This window comes from Simochromis diagramma, unplaced genomic scaffold (assembly GCF_900408965.1).
Source record: "Simochromis diagramma unplaced genomic scaffold, fSimDia1.1 OVJJ01000456.1, whole genome shotgun sequence".
NCBI classification, from domain to species: Eukaryota; Metazoa; Chordata; class Actinopteri; order Cichliformes; family Cichlidae; genus Simochromis; species Simochromis diagramma.
In genome coordinates, this window is record NW_024387186.1 from 989,363 (window position 1) to 1,003,239 (window position 13,877).

General features: G+C 48.0%; 1 protein-coding gene across 3 annotated transcripts in view; it reads right to left on the reverse strand.

Annotated features, from left to right (window-relative positions):
• Window positions 1-13,877, reverse strand: part of mgaa (MAX dimerization protein MGA a) — a 31,996-nt gene that overhangs the window by 13,422 nt on the left and 4,697 nt on the right. The window contains exons 2-12 of one of the 3 annotated variants that reach the window (XM_040049780.1): window positions 8,814-9,904; window positions 5,166-6,867; window positions 4,829-5,084; window positions 4,627-4,743; window positions 4,371-4,493; window positions 3,527-4,257; window positions 1,124-1,394; window positions 921-1,048; window positions 762-830; window positions 563-674; window positions 167-486 (exon numbers count right to left, since the gene is read on the reverse strand). In XM_040049780.1, the coding sequence (XP_039905714.1) occupies window positions 167-486; window positions 563-674; window positions 762-830; window positions 921-1,048; window positions 1,124-1,394; window positions 3,527-4,257; window positions 4,371-4,493; window positions 4,627-4,743; window positions 4,829-5,084; window positions 5,166-6,867; window positions 8,814-9,844 (4,860 nt within the window). In that variant the 5' untranslated portion in view covers window positions 9,845-9,904. Of the gene's footprint in view, window positions 1-166; window positions 487-562; window positions 675-761; window positions 831-920; window positions 1,049-1,123; window positions 1,395-3,526; window positions 4,258-4,370; window positions 4,494-4,626; window positions 4,744-4,828; window positions 5,085-5,165; window positions 6,871-8,813; window positions 9,905-13,877 lie in introns of all 3 variants that reach the window. The other 2 variants (XM_040049781.1, XM_040049779.1) reach the window with 2 other exon arrangements.

Consider the following 13,877-nt stretch of genomic DNA (forward strand, 5'->3'; position numbering starts at 1 on the left):
CACAGGTGAACGCAGCTGTGATTGGTGGAAACAGCCCAGCAGCTAACCAATCAGCTGGCAGGACTGTTTCTGAAACTCAGACTCAACCAATCAGAAACATTTCTACCACCTTTATGACTTATCAATGAAAATGCACCATTACAGAGGAGGCTGCGACGGCACCCACCTGTCTGCGCGGCGCTGTCGATTTCCTCGGCTTCAGTGTGGATCTGGATATCTTGACGTGGTACTGGATGCAGCGCTCGGCGCCGCTGCCTTCCACAGACTGGCCGGTGGGATGGATGAGGAAGTTCTTGATCCAGAACGGGCGGTCTAACCGGTTCTGAGCCATCGCCTCGCACAGCTCCATCAGCACGAGGGTCCGGTCGGCCTCGCTCTTCCACTTAAAGTCGGCCCTGATGAAGAGACGCTTCGACGGCTTCGGGGTCGGCTCAGCAGGAGGACTCGGAGGAGGCTCGGAGGGAGTCGGAGCCTGAAGGGCTTCACCTGCAGAGGAAACCTCCATGAAAGGACAGAAAACACTGCAGCAGGGGCTGATGGGAGAGCAGCAGCGTGAACACACCTGCAGGAGGCTTAGAAGTCTTCTTCAGCTTCTTGACCTTGTGGGGCTTCGGCCGATCAGGTCGGACGGTGCCTTTGGTTGCCTCCCGGTGGACAGACGGTGTCGGTTTCACCTGGCAATGAATCAGGTAATGGCACAAATCACAGCAGAACAAACATTTATAGTAAGAGCCTCGTTCCCTCAGGAACTGCTGGCTTACCTTCTGTTTCCGGATCTTTCTGGAGTATCCTCGGACTCTGGCGCAGCTGCCGTGATCCTCTCGGACCTTCTGGAAACAAAGAAACGAGCAGTTTGTGCAGCGGATAAATGTGCGGAACGGCCTTTAAAGTGCTACGTCCATGTTTAAACAGGTCCTTACCGCAGGGCGGGTCTGTGGAGCCACCTCAGGCATGCGTACCGGCTCTGGATCCGAGCGCCCGGGATCCCTCCTCCACAGAGTCCGGACCCGCTCAGCAGGCTGGGAGACGCTGTCCGCCTCCTTCAGAACTGCGACATGACCACGGGGTTATTATTTTTATCTATGCTTCTCTGACACTTAAACCGTGAACCGCAGAGACTCACCGTAGGCCATCTTCATCCTCCTCTTCTTCTTGGTGCTCCCGTGGTGTGAGGAGGGGCTGGAGTCGGACCCGTCCAGGTTCTTGAGGAGGACCACCTTCTGTTTGAGGCAGCTGCAGCCGAACATGCACGCTGGCCGGCCGCAGTGGCTGATCCTGGAGTCGCGGGAGAGGCCGAGGCAGACGCAGCCCAGCCGGCAGAACTCATTCAGACACGGCGGCGCTCGTCTGCGGCTCAGCTGGATCGGCGCCGTCGGGTTCTCGCTCACGAAACCCTGAAGAAGAACGTCAGACCTGTTTATTCTAAACTTGTGTGAAAATCTGCCCACTTCCTCATGAGCGTTTCGCATTCGTCTTTTTCTTGCTTGTGTTGCACTGATTTCCTGTCACATGACATCTGTGCTTCCAGTTGATAGCAGCGTCACACAGTCAACACGTCTACTTTAGTTTTTGACCTTTAAATAAACGCAGATAACCCAGAGTTTGTTTTAGGCTCGGCACGAGAGCGCCGCACCACTGCTCACTAATCTGTAATTACTTTACCTGAGCGGTCTCTTGGACATGTGCGCTGTGGTCACGCCAGCATCGAATCATCCAGGTTACGGTTTATTAAAATAATCAAATTGCAGCATTTATGTTAGACGACTTTTAATTAACTGCTTCAGCCCACTTACAATGAGAATGTAAAACAAAAATGTAGTCACTGACCTGTGTAGCATACGGAGCCCCGCAGGGGACATGGGAGGAAAAAAAAAATTAAGACGGACTTTTGCGAGATCTCGCAAAACAAACTCGGGATCTCGCAAAAGTTTTAGCCGCATTCTTCGGACGCCGGCTCGAAGCCGACCGGGAGGTCGAGGCACGATGTGCCGGGAAAGCGGTGTTCCTCCCGGCTGTAGTAGGTCTCGACCTCCCGTTAGCTCGAAGCTAACGGGAGAATGCGGCTAAAACTTTTGCAAGATCCCGAGTTTGTTTTGCGAGATCCCGAGTTTGTTTTGCGAGATCCCGAGTTTGTTTTGCGAGATCCCGCAAAAGTCAGTCTTAATGTTTTTTTCTCCCATGTCCCCTGCAGGGCTCCGTAGTAGCATGTTAACACTATTGGAAGTAAAAATAACTTGAACTCCAATTTTGAAAACAACTTTTTTTTTGTATAAAGCTCTGACTGTATTATGAGTCTGTGGTCTGGGAGAGAGTCCTGTAACTCTGTCTGCAAAATACAGTAAATAATGACCAATGTTGGGCAATTAATTATATAGTTATTTCTTCAAAAAAGTAACTGAGTTTTGCAAACAACAAAGTTTTGCAGCTTTTACCTAAAAATGCAGCCAAGGCGTTTTTTTAAATAAACATTTCAAACTATTTACAGAACAATCAGCTGTTCTGCATCAAATCTGATGCCACACAAATTATTTGTGCCGCTCCAAAAAATAATTTCTGTCCACTATGGGATGAAGGAGAACGACAGCCTGATACCTGCAGGCCTGACAACAGCAGATGTATCACTGCTGTAACACCTGTAACACTCAGGAGTCGCCTCATTGTTCTGACACACACAACAAAACTACTGACTACACTACACACTAACTACACAAGACAACACACTAACTTTAGACCCCAAACACGCTAAACGTCTCAAATCTCTCACATCTCAAACACGCTGTCACTCCTAAAACTTCCCCCTTCCTAAACTACTAAGTGCCATGTTGCCATATCATTTTTTGATTGGTCGACATGGTACATTTTTGCACCAACGGGAAACGGGAGGGTAGGAGGAGTTTGGGTTTTGTCTTTGCTTACAGGCTTTCGAGCATTTTCCTTATAAAACGCCGTTTTTACCGTTTCTTCCCGCAGTAAATATAAACAACGACAGTATTCAGGAAGAAAACCAAACATTGCAGATATTTTTATCGTAACTCTGGTTTTACGTGGCTGATTAACACAATTTAAAAACTGGTATATACGAATGTGAATCGCATCATTGGCTGGACTTTGGGATAAGGTGGCATCGTTCTGATCCCATACGGGAGCAGCCAGACACTCACTGACTAACACTGAAGAACAGAATTGTTAACGTATTAATTTTAATTTCAATTCAGGTTAGAATTTTTTTCTGTGCGCAGACACCTGCCAGCTTAGAGGGAACATTGGTTGTAACCCTGTAATAGTGTCTAATTATCTTTAACAGTCTGTGATTATTAACAGTGTGTGGTTGTTATTACTGGTCTGTAATAAACACCTGTTAGTTTGCCCTTCACATCATTTAAACTCACACAGCACAAAGTTCCTGCAGTATTTTCCAAAGACAACATTAAAATGATCGTTTATCACAAAAACAAACAGCTGTTTTACACTGAGCTGCACTTTCACCCCCGCCCTCTAGGAGATGCTGCAGCCAATGAATGCTCACCGTCTGAGTGAAGAGGGACGTGAGGGCAATGGCGGCCCTCTCCGTAGTGATGCTGGTCCGGCGCAGGCCTTCCCACACGGCACAGTCTTCCAGGACCTTCTGTTTTTGCAGAGCACGGGTCATCGGCTGACGCCGACTCCTGCTGCCGTCCTCGCTCTGCCCGCCCCCCAGCTCAGAGTCCGACTCCAGCGGGGCCAGGTCCCTGGACATAACCGATGGGGGCACTGTGGCCCTAGAGGGACTGAGGGTTTGAGATGAGGTCCTGGGTTTGAGCCTCCTCCGCCTCTTGATGGGGTTTGAATCTGGGCGTGATGGAGGCGCTGAGGGGGCGTGGCCCACAGGCTGCTGAGGTTCCAGTTGACTGGGTTCAGGACCCAGAGCAGCTGCAGGTTCTGGTCTGAGTTTGCTCTGTTTAGAACCTTTCTGCTTCCTCTCACCCCTCCGGCCTGGTTTAGGCTCTTTGAAGCGGGGCCTCTTGGAGGGGGGAATGAACCCAGATATGAGGTCAGAGGAGGCGGGGTCGGTGGTCTGCTTCTTCAGGACGTGGTCCAGGGTCCGGACATAGCTGGTGCTCCTGGTGGGCAGCTCGTACACCAGCGGCTCCACCGGCGGCTGAGAGAAGCTGGCGGCACGCTCGTCGATCAGCTTCCCCTCACTCTCCAGATACTCATCCAGCATGTCGCTGCAGAACGCCGACAGGTTCTTCTTCTGCGGCTCTGAACTCGAACCGGCTGCAGGATTCAACACAAACCAGTTAGACCAGCACACGGCCCAGCGCGGCCGGAGCAGAGCTGAAAAACAACAAAACTATAACCAGCTGTGAGCGCATGGCGTAGAAAAGCACCTTCAGGTCTGCAGGCTGAAGGTGTGGGTGGAGTCTCAGACAACGTGAACTTCGCTCTCCAACCTTTAATCTGAGTGACGTCTGTGGTTTTTCCTGTTCGGGACACAAATGCAGCAGAAACACCTGAAACAGAAGAGAACACAGGCGGAGCTGTTACCTGTAAACGGACTCGCAGGTGTTCTGCTCAAGCTGGGTGTTCAGGCACAGGTGAGTCCAGGTGAGTCAGGACACTTTGCTTGTTCGTGCTCATGCTCACCTTGAGACGTTGACAGCGGCTCCATGCTGGCACCCGGCAGGGGGAAGGGCAGGCGGACTCCCAGGTACTGTAGGTCAATGGCCAGAGACGGGTCCAGCAGGTTCATCTTCAGACCGACTTTCACAGAGAAGAACAAAAGCAGTCAGAGACAGAACAGAGAGCTTCTACCTGCTGCCTGCAAACAGGAACCAGGGGATCGTACCTTCCTGCAGCACAGGGTGGATGACCTGCCTGTGCTTCATGAGCTTCAAGTCTCTCAGCAGAATCTTCTGGAAGGAAGCGATCATCTCTGCCAGACTCTCCGCTTTGGGTTTGGATGGGTTTAAGTCGGTGCTTTGTTCATCGCTTATGTCCAACCGGTCACCGCCCTCAGGTGAGTCTGCAGTTCTTTGACCGTCAGGTGTGGGCCGTGGAGCCGGCCTGTCGGAGGAGTCGGCCAGGTGGAGCTTAAGAGCCTCCTGAAACAGGGGCTGTGTGTTAACCCTTAGTATGCATGCTGTATTATGGTGGCTTATGATCAGTTATCTATCCAACGTTACCTTTGAAGTGAAAGAGATGAATAACTGCTCCTCCACTTCCTCCAGGTTCGGCTGCATGCTCCTGTAGGTGGAGTCGTCCACCTCCTGCTCCACCTCGCTCTTGCCAAGCCTTCGCTGCCGAACCTCCTTCTTCTTTCGCTTGCAGGGTTTTCTGGCTGGGAGCGGATGGACTTGCTGAGAAGGTTCATGTGTTTCTGTCACAGGTAAGCAGGGAACAGCCGCCGCCTCAGTGTTCGAAAACTCCACCCCCATCCCGAGGTCGACGTCAGTGGACAAAAACTGCACGAGGTCAGCGAGTGAAGGCGTGGGAGAGAGTCCTTCGCCGTCTATTGACGAGAAGGTTGGCGACAGAGGCAGTTGAAGGGCGAGTGGGGATAGATCTGCGGGGAAGGGCAGCGACTGTTCGCTCTCTGGGAAAGATGCCGGAGGATCAGGAGCAGACATGGAGGTGTTTGGACTCTGTGGTTCAGGGTCCTCAGGTAAAGTCTGCGGTGGAGGCTGAAATGTTGTGAATGACGTGTCTACGAAGGACTCGGGTGGAGGTAACACTGTATGCCATTTAAACACAGACGGGTCTTCGGTGTCCTGCGAGTCTTCAGGAGGTCCTGCTGCATCACGTGCTTCAGAGGCCGCAGAGTCGAGCTCTAAAGCGATCGAGGCCGGCAGGTGAGGTAAAGGTTCTGGAGAACTCGCAGGAGACATCGGCTCATAGCCGAAGGACGAACACTCTGGGTCGGGAAGCGAAGACCTCAGGGTGGGGGAGTCTAAAGGTGGTGTCGATGATTCAGGTGGTGTTTGTGGTGAGTTCGGGGAACATAACACTGTGTGGAGGGGCGGGGGGGCAGTAGGAGGCAGTGAAGAGGTAGTAAGAGACGCCCCGAGGGTGCAGAATGGCTGGTTTAAGCCGGGTAACACTTGGGTACTGTCAGGGCCTCTCGGCTCTGGGCCCGGGCTTTCGGAAACGCGAGCCGAGCGGTCGTCAGTTCTTGGACTCAGCAGATGTGCAGCAGCAGCTGGACCGGGCTGCTGAGGAGACACTGTTTGTCCAGAGACATTAAAAACCATGTCAGCTAGAGGATCTGTACATCCGGAGGTCGTGAGGTCGGGCTTCAAGCTGCCGAGATCCTTGGATTGATATGCTGCACCGGCGGTACCTTCCCAAAGCGGATGTGCAAAAGAAGCAGCAGAACTGGCCAATACGGACAGGCGCTCAGGAGGAGCTGCCGGGGCCAGAGAGTCAGGTTTGTTCTTTGTCTTTTTAGAGTGCTGCCTCAGAAAGAGAGCGAGCGCTGGCAGAGGCAGCCGAGCCGGCCGCTTGTGCTGCTTCGTGGCAGTCTCTGTTGTAGCGTCTGGGTTAGGTCGGTGCTCCAAGTCCTCAGAGGAGTTCTGGGATACTTCTGGAGCAGCACGACCAGGACCACCCCTCCCAACACCATTGTTACAGTTTAGTGAATTCAGCGACTGCCCGTCGTCCTTAATGGTCCCTCTTATTTCACATTTCCTTGGAGGTGCTTTAACAGATGTACTGTCTTTAAGGGCTTCTCGTCCTTTAGCTTTTACACTCGAGTTCTTAGTGTTGGTTTGCTCTGCTCTGAGAGAGGCACTGTGATTGATGCCGAGCTGCTCCAGGTTGCATCTCTGCAGTGAAACGTGAGCTTCACGAATCAGCTCCGAGAACAACTTCTGAGCTGGACGTGAGACGCTGCTGAGGCAAAGCAAACGAAAGCATTGGATTAGTGACATCGGTGTTATTTATGAGGTCAATCAAAACCTGCAGCATTAAACTCGTTGAGAGGACTGTTTACAATCAAGCTTCATACATGGAGCTAAAATTAGCCCGTTTCCTCCTGTGCAAAGGGGTTTGGGATCTCTGGTTTTCTGTGATGTTGTATTTGTCTAACTTTAAAAAAATAAATAAATCAAGTAAAGGCTTCGGAGCACTGTTTCTTCTTTTTTTAAGCATTTAAAAATCCCTTAATAATCTTATTTTCATGGTTTTATTCACTTTTACTCATGCAGAACGGTTCTCCAGGGAATAGAAGAACCGCAAACTGACCCGCCACCTCAGCCTTTATGATTCTCCTGCAGTGTAACGATGTCACAAACATCTCCTCCAACTTCAGTTTTGAATGCACCAAACAACCACCATCATGGAGGCTGTGACACGTCTGATTTGCCGTTAACCGCTGTGTTAGCTGATTGGCTGATGGTGAAGAGGAGAACTCGACATCAAGAGGACAGAACCTGCCAGGTAGTCTCTGAGTTCCTTGGCTGGAACACGGACAAAGGTGTGGTTAGCACCTGGTTGCAGACCTAGATCTACAACCAGGTCTGCAGGTCACACAGCAACTCAAGTTTGCAGATAAATGTTCAGTCATTTATCCAGGGGAAGAATTCCAGGGAGAGCTCGGTTCTAGATGTCCTAACAATCATTGCATTGAGTTTTTCCTTTCCAGTCACCTTTCTCACTCACTGTGTGTTAACAGGCCTCTCTGCATTGAATCATATCTGTTATTAATCTCTGTCTCTCTTCCACAGCATGTCTTTATCCTGTCTTCCTTCTCTCACCCCAACCAATCACAGCAGATGGCCCCGCCCCTCCCTGAGCCTGGTTCTGCCAGAGGTTTCTTCCTGTTCAAAGGGAGTTTTTCCTTCCCACTGTCGCCAAAGTGCTTGCTCATAGGGGGTCATATGATTGTTGGGTTTTTCTCTGTATGTATTATTGTAGGATCTACTGTACAATATAAAGCACCTTGAGACGACTGCTGTTGTGAGTTGGTGCTGTATAAATAAAATTGAATTGAATTAACAGATATTCAGTCATGTGTGACTGCTTCTATGATACCCACAGACTGCCAGGAGCAAAACAAACCAAAAGCCATCCCATAATTCAGCAGCGTGAGATGGAAAAACGCTAAAGTACTGGGTGCGAACACCTGCTGGGCTTCACGAACCAGAGCTGAACATTTACAGCAAGTAACTGGGACCATCACAGACTGCTTTGTGCTGTCGTTATGGAACAGATAAAAAATAAGTGTGTTCAAGGTAAGACACTAAAGATCAGGAAACGGCGTGTAACGCTTTCCTGAATATTCTGATGGACAATCAGAACAAGACGCCCTTGGTTTGGTGGGGAACCAAAGACCCTCAAAATTCAAATGTTGCCCCTAAACTGCTCCCATTGAAGAACTTTTACTTTCTAGTTTCTCTGGAACTCTGGCCCTTTTAGTTCTAAACAACTACAGCATCTCTCCACCAATTTAAAATCTCTGCAAACAGTTTTTCAGTTTTCAGCAGGAAGGTGGAGATCCATCAAACATTTATTCATGTCACCATCGATTCGTAGTTTGTGCATGAAACTAAAGCTTGATGTGTAGCTCACACAGGTGGCTGAGGTGGACAGCAGCAGTTGGGCTGGTGGTGGGTTTCTCAGAGGTAATCCACTCTCTCCACTACCTAACAGACCCACCCCAGCTGCTGTGGCACACAGAGATATTTCTCTGGAGGTGCTCATCAGTGGAAGAACGGTTACGACATACCGACGGTTAACATGAGCCTTAACACAGGAAGTCCGCTGGCTGACTGGAAACACGTCTTTCTTACACACCTGATACTCAGTACAGAGAAAGTGAAGAATCAAAGTCTTACCCCAAAATTTGCCCGGGGGCCATGGCAGCAGGCGGATCTCTGTTTGTAGTGGAACTGTCTTTGAGGTCTCCGGGCACTGAAGGTTTGGACTCCACTGCTTTGGAGGCTCGAGGTTTGTGGTTTGCCAGCAAAGACCTCAGGCTCTCCTTCACAGGAAACTGCTCAGCAAATCCTCCTTGTTTATGGAACGGATCCCCAGAGTTCGCTTTCAGTTTTCCTCCCCATGAACCAGACCCGTCCTCCTTCAGTCCCTTAGTGAACGGGTTGTAGTCGACCTTCAGCTGAACAAACCGAGCGTTCTGATAGGCTGTGACCGCCATGAATTCAGTCTGGGGGAATGAGAAGGTAATGACACCGGGATCACTCAGTTTTATGTCTTTAGCAGCTTTGTCTGTCTGGACCACGTGCAGTCGCGGTAGGTAGCGGTGCATCGGATGCAGAATAGTGTTCCCGTCTCGGTCTGAGATGTTGTTCGTGAGCTTCATCCTGTAAAAGGACACCGGACTCTGCATCCAGTGTTGGCCCGTCGCCGGGGACTCTAGATGAGCAAAAGGTTGACTCTTTGCATGCCGTGTTCCTTTACCAGCAGCTTGCCAGTTCTTGCCGGTCCATCTGTAGTGACTGTTGTCTAACGGCTGGACGTCCATCATCAGAGTGTACCTCCTGGATGGCTGCAGGCCGGAGATGCGGAAGCGGCAGTAGGGGAACATCCTGCTGCCTTGTTCGGTCAGAATCATCTCTGTTCCACATCTGAAGAACACGTTCCACATGCTGTGGTTCTCCAGGGTCACTGTGATGCCCCCGCAGGTGTTCTCCGGTGGCAGAGTGTCCGACTGAGGCTTTACGCTGGCGGGATGTTTCTGCTCAGTGCCCCTCCTGACGGCCTGCTCCACCCCGCCTTCGCTCGCCTTCCCGGGTTTCGGGGTGACGCACCATGACAAAGGGGGGCTGCTGGCAGCGGTTGCTGTTGCAGGGGTGGTCGCCCTTTCCTGATGGAACACCATGTTTTTCTGCTTCTTCTTAGAAGCCATGAACAGGTCCAACGAGGATCCTGGAGTTTATTCATCTGCACGACAGGTCAGGACAGCATCCTGAAAACAAGAAGCACAGAGTCAATAACAGCTGCACAAGATGCTCAAACAGAGTCCGGTGATGTGTTAAAACATCATCCGACGGTTTCGTTAATGCCTGAATTCTCCACACAGAACCACAGGATGCACCTGGATCACAAAGCTGAGCTGTGAGGACCGTGAGCCCTGGAGAGGATATCAAAGACACCCTCACACAGACTTTAGCTCCTGAGGCCCCGGCCTTCGCGGTCTACGTGGGCCGGGTCCTCAGAAGGTCGGGTAGGCCGGAAGTAAACGGCTGTGAAATCCGACAGTCTAGGCTTCAGATTTGCGTCACCGCTGTCTCGGTGGAGTTTAATAAACTCGGCCGTCTGCTCCTTGCTGTCTAAAATATAACAGGACGCTGGAGTAAACTCGACCATCTCACACTTCTGTTTAATCAGTTTTCTGTTTGACGTTTATTCAACTGTGTGAAAACCAGAACTTAATCTCAGCCAAACCGATTTACTCAGGAACAAATAAAACACTGAAAAAAGCCCAACAATAACATTTTTAAGTTATCTGAGTGACGTATATACAGTGTTGGGTAACTTACTTTTGAAAGAACTATGTTACTTCGTTAGTTTGGTTTTACTCAGAATTCTACGGTGGCCCTGAGAGGCCAAATGGACTGCAACTTCAGAAAACGCTTGCAAAAAGAAAAACGCTGCAAAAGCACACACAACGGAAATGTTTCTGGGGAGACAATAACCGGACGGACCAGTTGCACGAACCAAAACATGTATGTATGGCTGTATCCCAATTCAGGGTCTGCAGCCTTAAAGTACGCAGCCTTAACAGTCCTCAAGGGCCGCGTACTCAAAGACCACTGAGGCCGGAAGTGCGAGGCTTGTAGGCTTGTGAAATGGGATGGTCTAGCCTCCGTTGTGCTGCCCAGGTTGCCTAGCAACCATGATACTAACAGCTGGAAACGTTTCATACAGCTTTGTTTGACAGAAATGAAGGAGAACAAAATGTTTTGTTGTTCGTTCATGTTTTATGACATCACTTTGATTAGTTGAGTATCTGAGGCTGAGACCACAGGACTGTAAAACATGATAGTTGGGCTTCATTCCTGTACTGAACAGTCATTTCAAGATTAGTTAGTAAATAACAATTAGCTAATGTTGTTCATGAGACTAAAGTCATCTCACTGTGGTAATGTAAATATAATATGGACAATATTATAGTTATTGTCAGATTATTATGATATATTACAGCAGTGAGCCTAAACTCTGTGCCAAATACTGAGCTTCAGTAAAGATTCAAGTTGCAGTTATTTATATTTCCTATCACCTTAAATCTTCACTTAAAGACAAGTATCTGTGACAGTATAGATGTATTATACATAAGAGACAAATATTGTTCTTTTTATATGTTGGCATTACTAAATTTGGCTCAATGCTTACATATATGTGTAAAAAGGAAATGTACGAGCTGTGATAACTGTGTCTGATAGAATGAAGAGTAGACTGATGTATGAAATATTCCTTTATTGGGTGAGAAAATCAGACCATGTCATAACTGCTTTAAGTCATACAGAATAGATATCAGAGCCTTAAACAGGCTGACTTCTGCTAAATGGGTCAAACTGGGCAGAAAGTATCCAAACACATAACATCCTTATAGAATATGATGTAACACTATAGATCAACTTACCTCAGAATATATAAAGCATATAAACAATTACAGCAACATGACGCAACAAACACAGCAGTGCTACTAATCCAAAATACTCAAAGCTTCATAGAACTGAAACAAACATTTATTTTTAGCTCCATTCTGCTGCTGATACATACTTTAGGTTTCTGAACATTAAACTTGTTGCTGCCTTTCATAGTGTGTAACTTGAAGGCTCTGAGTACTTTCTCCCACACTGAAAACACTGGAATGATAACATTATTTGAACATTACCTAATAAGACTGATTCAGGACAGACAATTAGTTATTTTAAACGTTTCTAGCAGTCCTTCACAAACAGGGAACAGTCTGTCTATTCTCTCCATCTGTCAGCTGCTGCTGGCTCTTCCTCCTCCTCTTCCTCACACACTGCTGAGTTTGTCCTGGTGGATCATCAGGGGTGCAAAGCCTCACAGATGATGTGCAGCAGTGGGTCCCTCAGTCTGTCCTCACTCTGGACACTTGCAGTTGTCACACATGGAAATCAAACGTGTGATAAGCTGCAGGATTCAAACACAAGTGTAACTTATAAACACATGTTCATACTTTTATTCCACAATCAGAGAGAAAGAAACAGAGAGAGAGAGCAGGACAGACAGACAGGTGACAGTCTCAGGTGTACACACTGCTACACAACAGCACCAGAGAAGGAGGATTTAGTGTTTGTGTTATTACGAGTGCTAAACAAGAAGAGTTCCCAGATGGTACAGTGGACACATGTGTGACTGCTGTGATTAAAGCATCTTTCTTTCAACTTAACGAGTGAACCGTCAGCTCGTTCAAACACATGTTAAAGTCAGTTTGGCTCGACACCACCGAACAGAGGCAGCAATGTAACATAGCTAACATTAACAGTGCAGTGAATCCTGCTTGTGCCGTGATATTCAGGACTGCAAACCGAGCAGCATCACTGACTTTCAGCTTGTTGTGTTTGTGGATATATGACTGACTTTAATTATCCACAAAATCATCACATTCTCTGTAAGATTAAGGTTGACTAATTAATTTTTATTCATATCTATATATCTATCTATCGGCTTTAAAAGCAAGTAAAAGCTGAACGTACAAACGTCACTAATGTCACATAACTTTGCTGACATGTGGCCAACAGTAATGTTTTAATGTTCTTCATTATTAAACATTTGCACATAAATAAGTGACATAATATTCAGTACTTACTTTTGAAAGTTTACTCTTCGGCCGCTCCGCTTCCACTTCTTTGAAGTGTCTCCCAGTCCCAGTGCACTTGTTAGCATGTTTTGGTTCGTGCAACTGGTCCGTCCGGTTATTGTCTCCCCAGAAACATTTCCGTTGTGTTGTGTGTGCTTTTTGCAGCATTTTTCTTTTTGCAGCATTTTTCTTTTTGCAAGTGTTTTCTGAACTTGCGGTCCGTTTGGCCTCTCAGGGCCACCGTAGAATTCTCTTATTAATGTGTTGCTTCCAGCAAGGATGCCAGTGTTCTAGCTTGCTTACATGTTAGCACTATTCTGCCACACTGCACTGTGCCACCTAATGGCAGTGTGAGTGCAAGTTAATGACGAAATTAATGAAACTAAATTAGAAATTAACGATGTTTGTTTTATGTGTCACTTTTTTTTCCTGTCCGTTTTAATCTATTTCTATCGTTTCAACCCTCTACAAATGCAAACACATCATTTTGGGGTTGATGCAGCAGTGTTATAAATCTAATCATTGTATGTAGTATCACTAGGAAGAAGCAGTGGATCACAAAACAAACAAACAACTGGACCGTCGTCGACTGACGCCATGATTCTAGCCTACGCCACAGTGTCATGTGGGCTTTTTACGTCTAACAAGGAAACTGCAGTCGTCGTGCTTTCGATTGCACTTGGAAATTCTGCCTTCCGTGTAGGAAGATGTAGGTAACTCCAGACTGCAGATGAGCTGCATATGTGTTTAGTAGTAATTTGTTTTTGTAGAGGGTTAGCAAAACAACCATGTTTGAGGGTGTCGCCCTGGCGCTAACCAAAACGCTATTTAGTCGAGTGTGACATCATTCCCAGGTCCGTGTTCTGATTTCCGAGGTCAGTTGAACGCAACACAAGAAGTAACGAGTAACGACCCTATCTAAATCCCAGTAACAATAAATGCTTTACTGATTTTGGCATAATAACTAGTTACCATGCTCATTACCACAATAATAACGTAGTTACTCTAACGCGTTACTTAATAACGCGTTAGTCCCTACACTGCTTATATATCATGTTTAACCTGAGTAGCGAAAGACCGCGGGGGTCTGAAAACGATGTGCGGG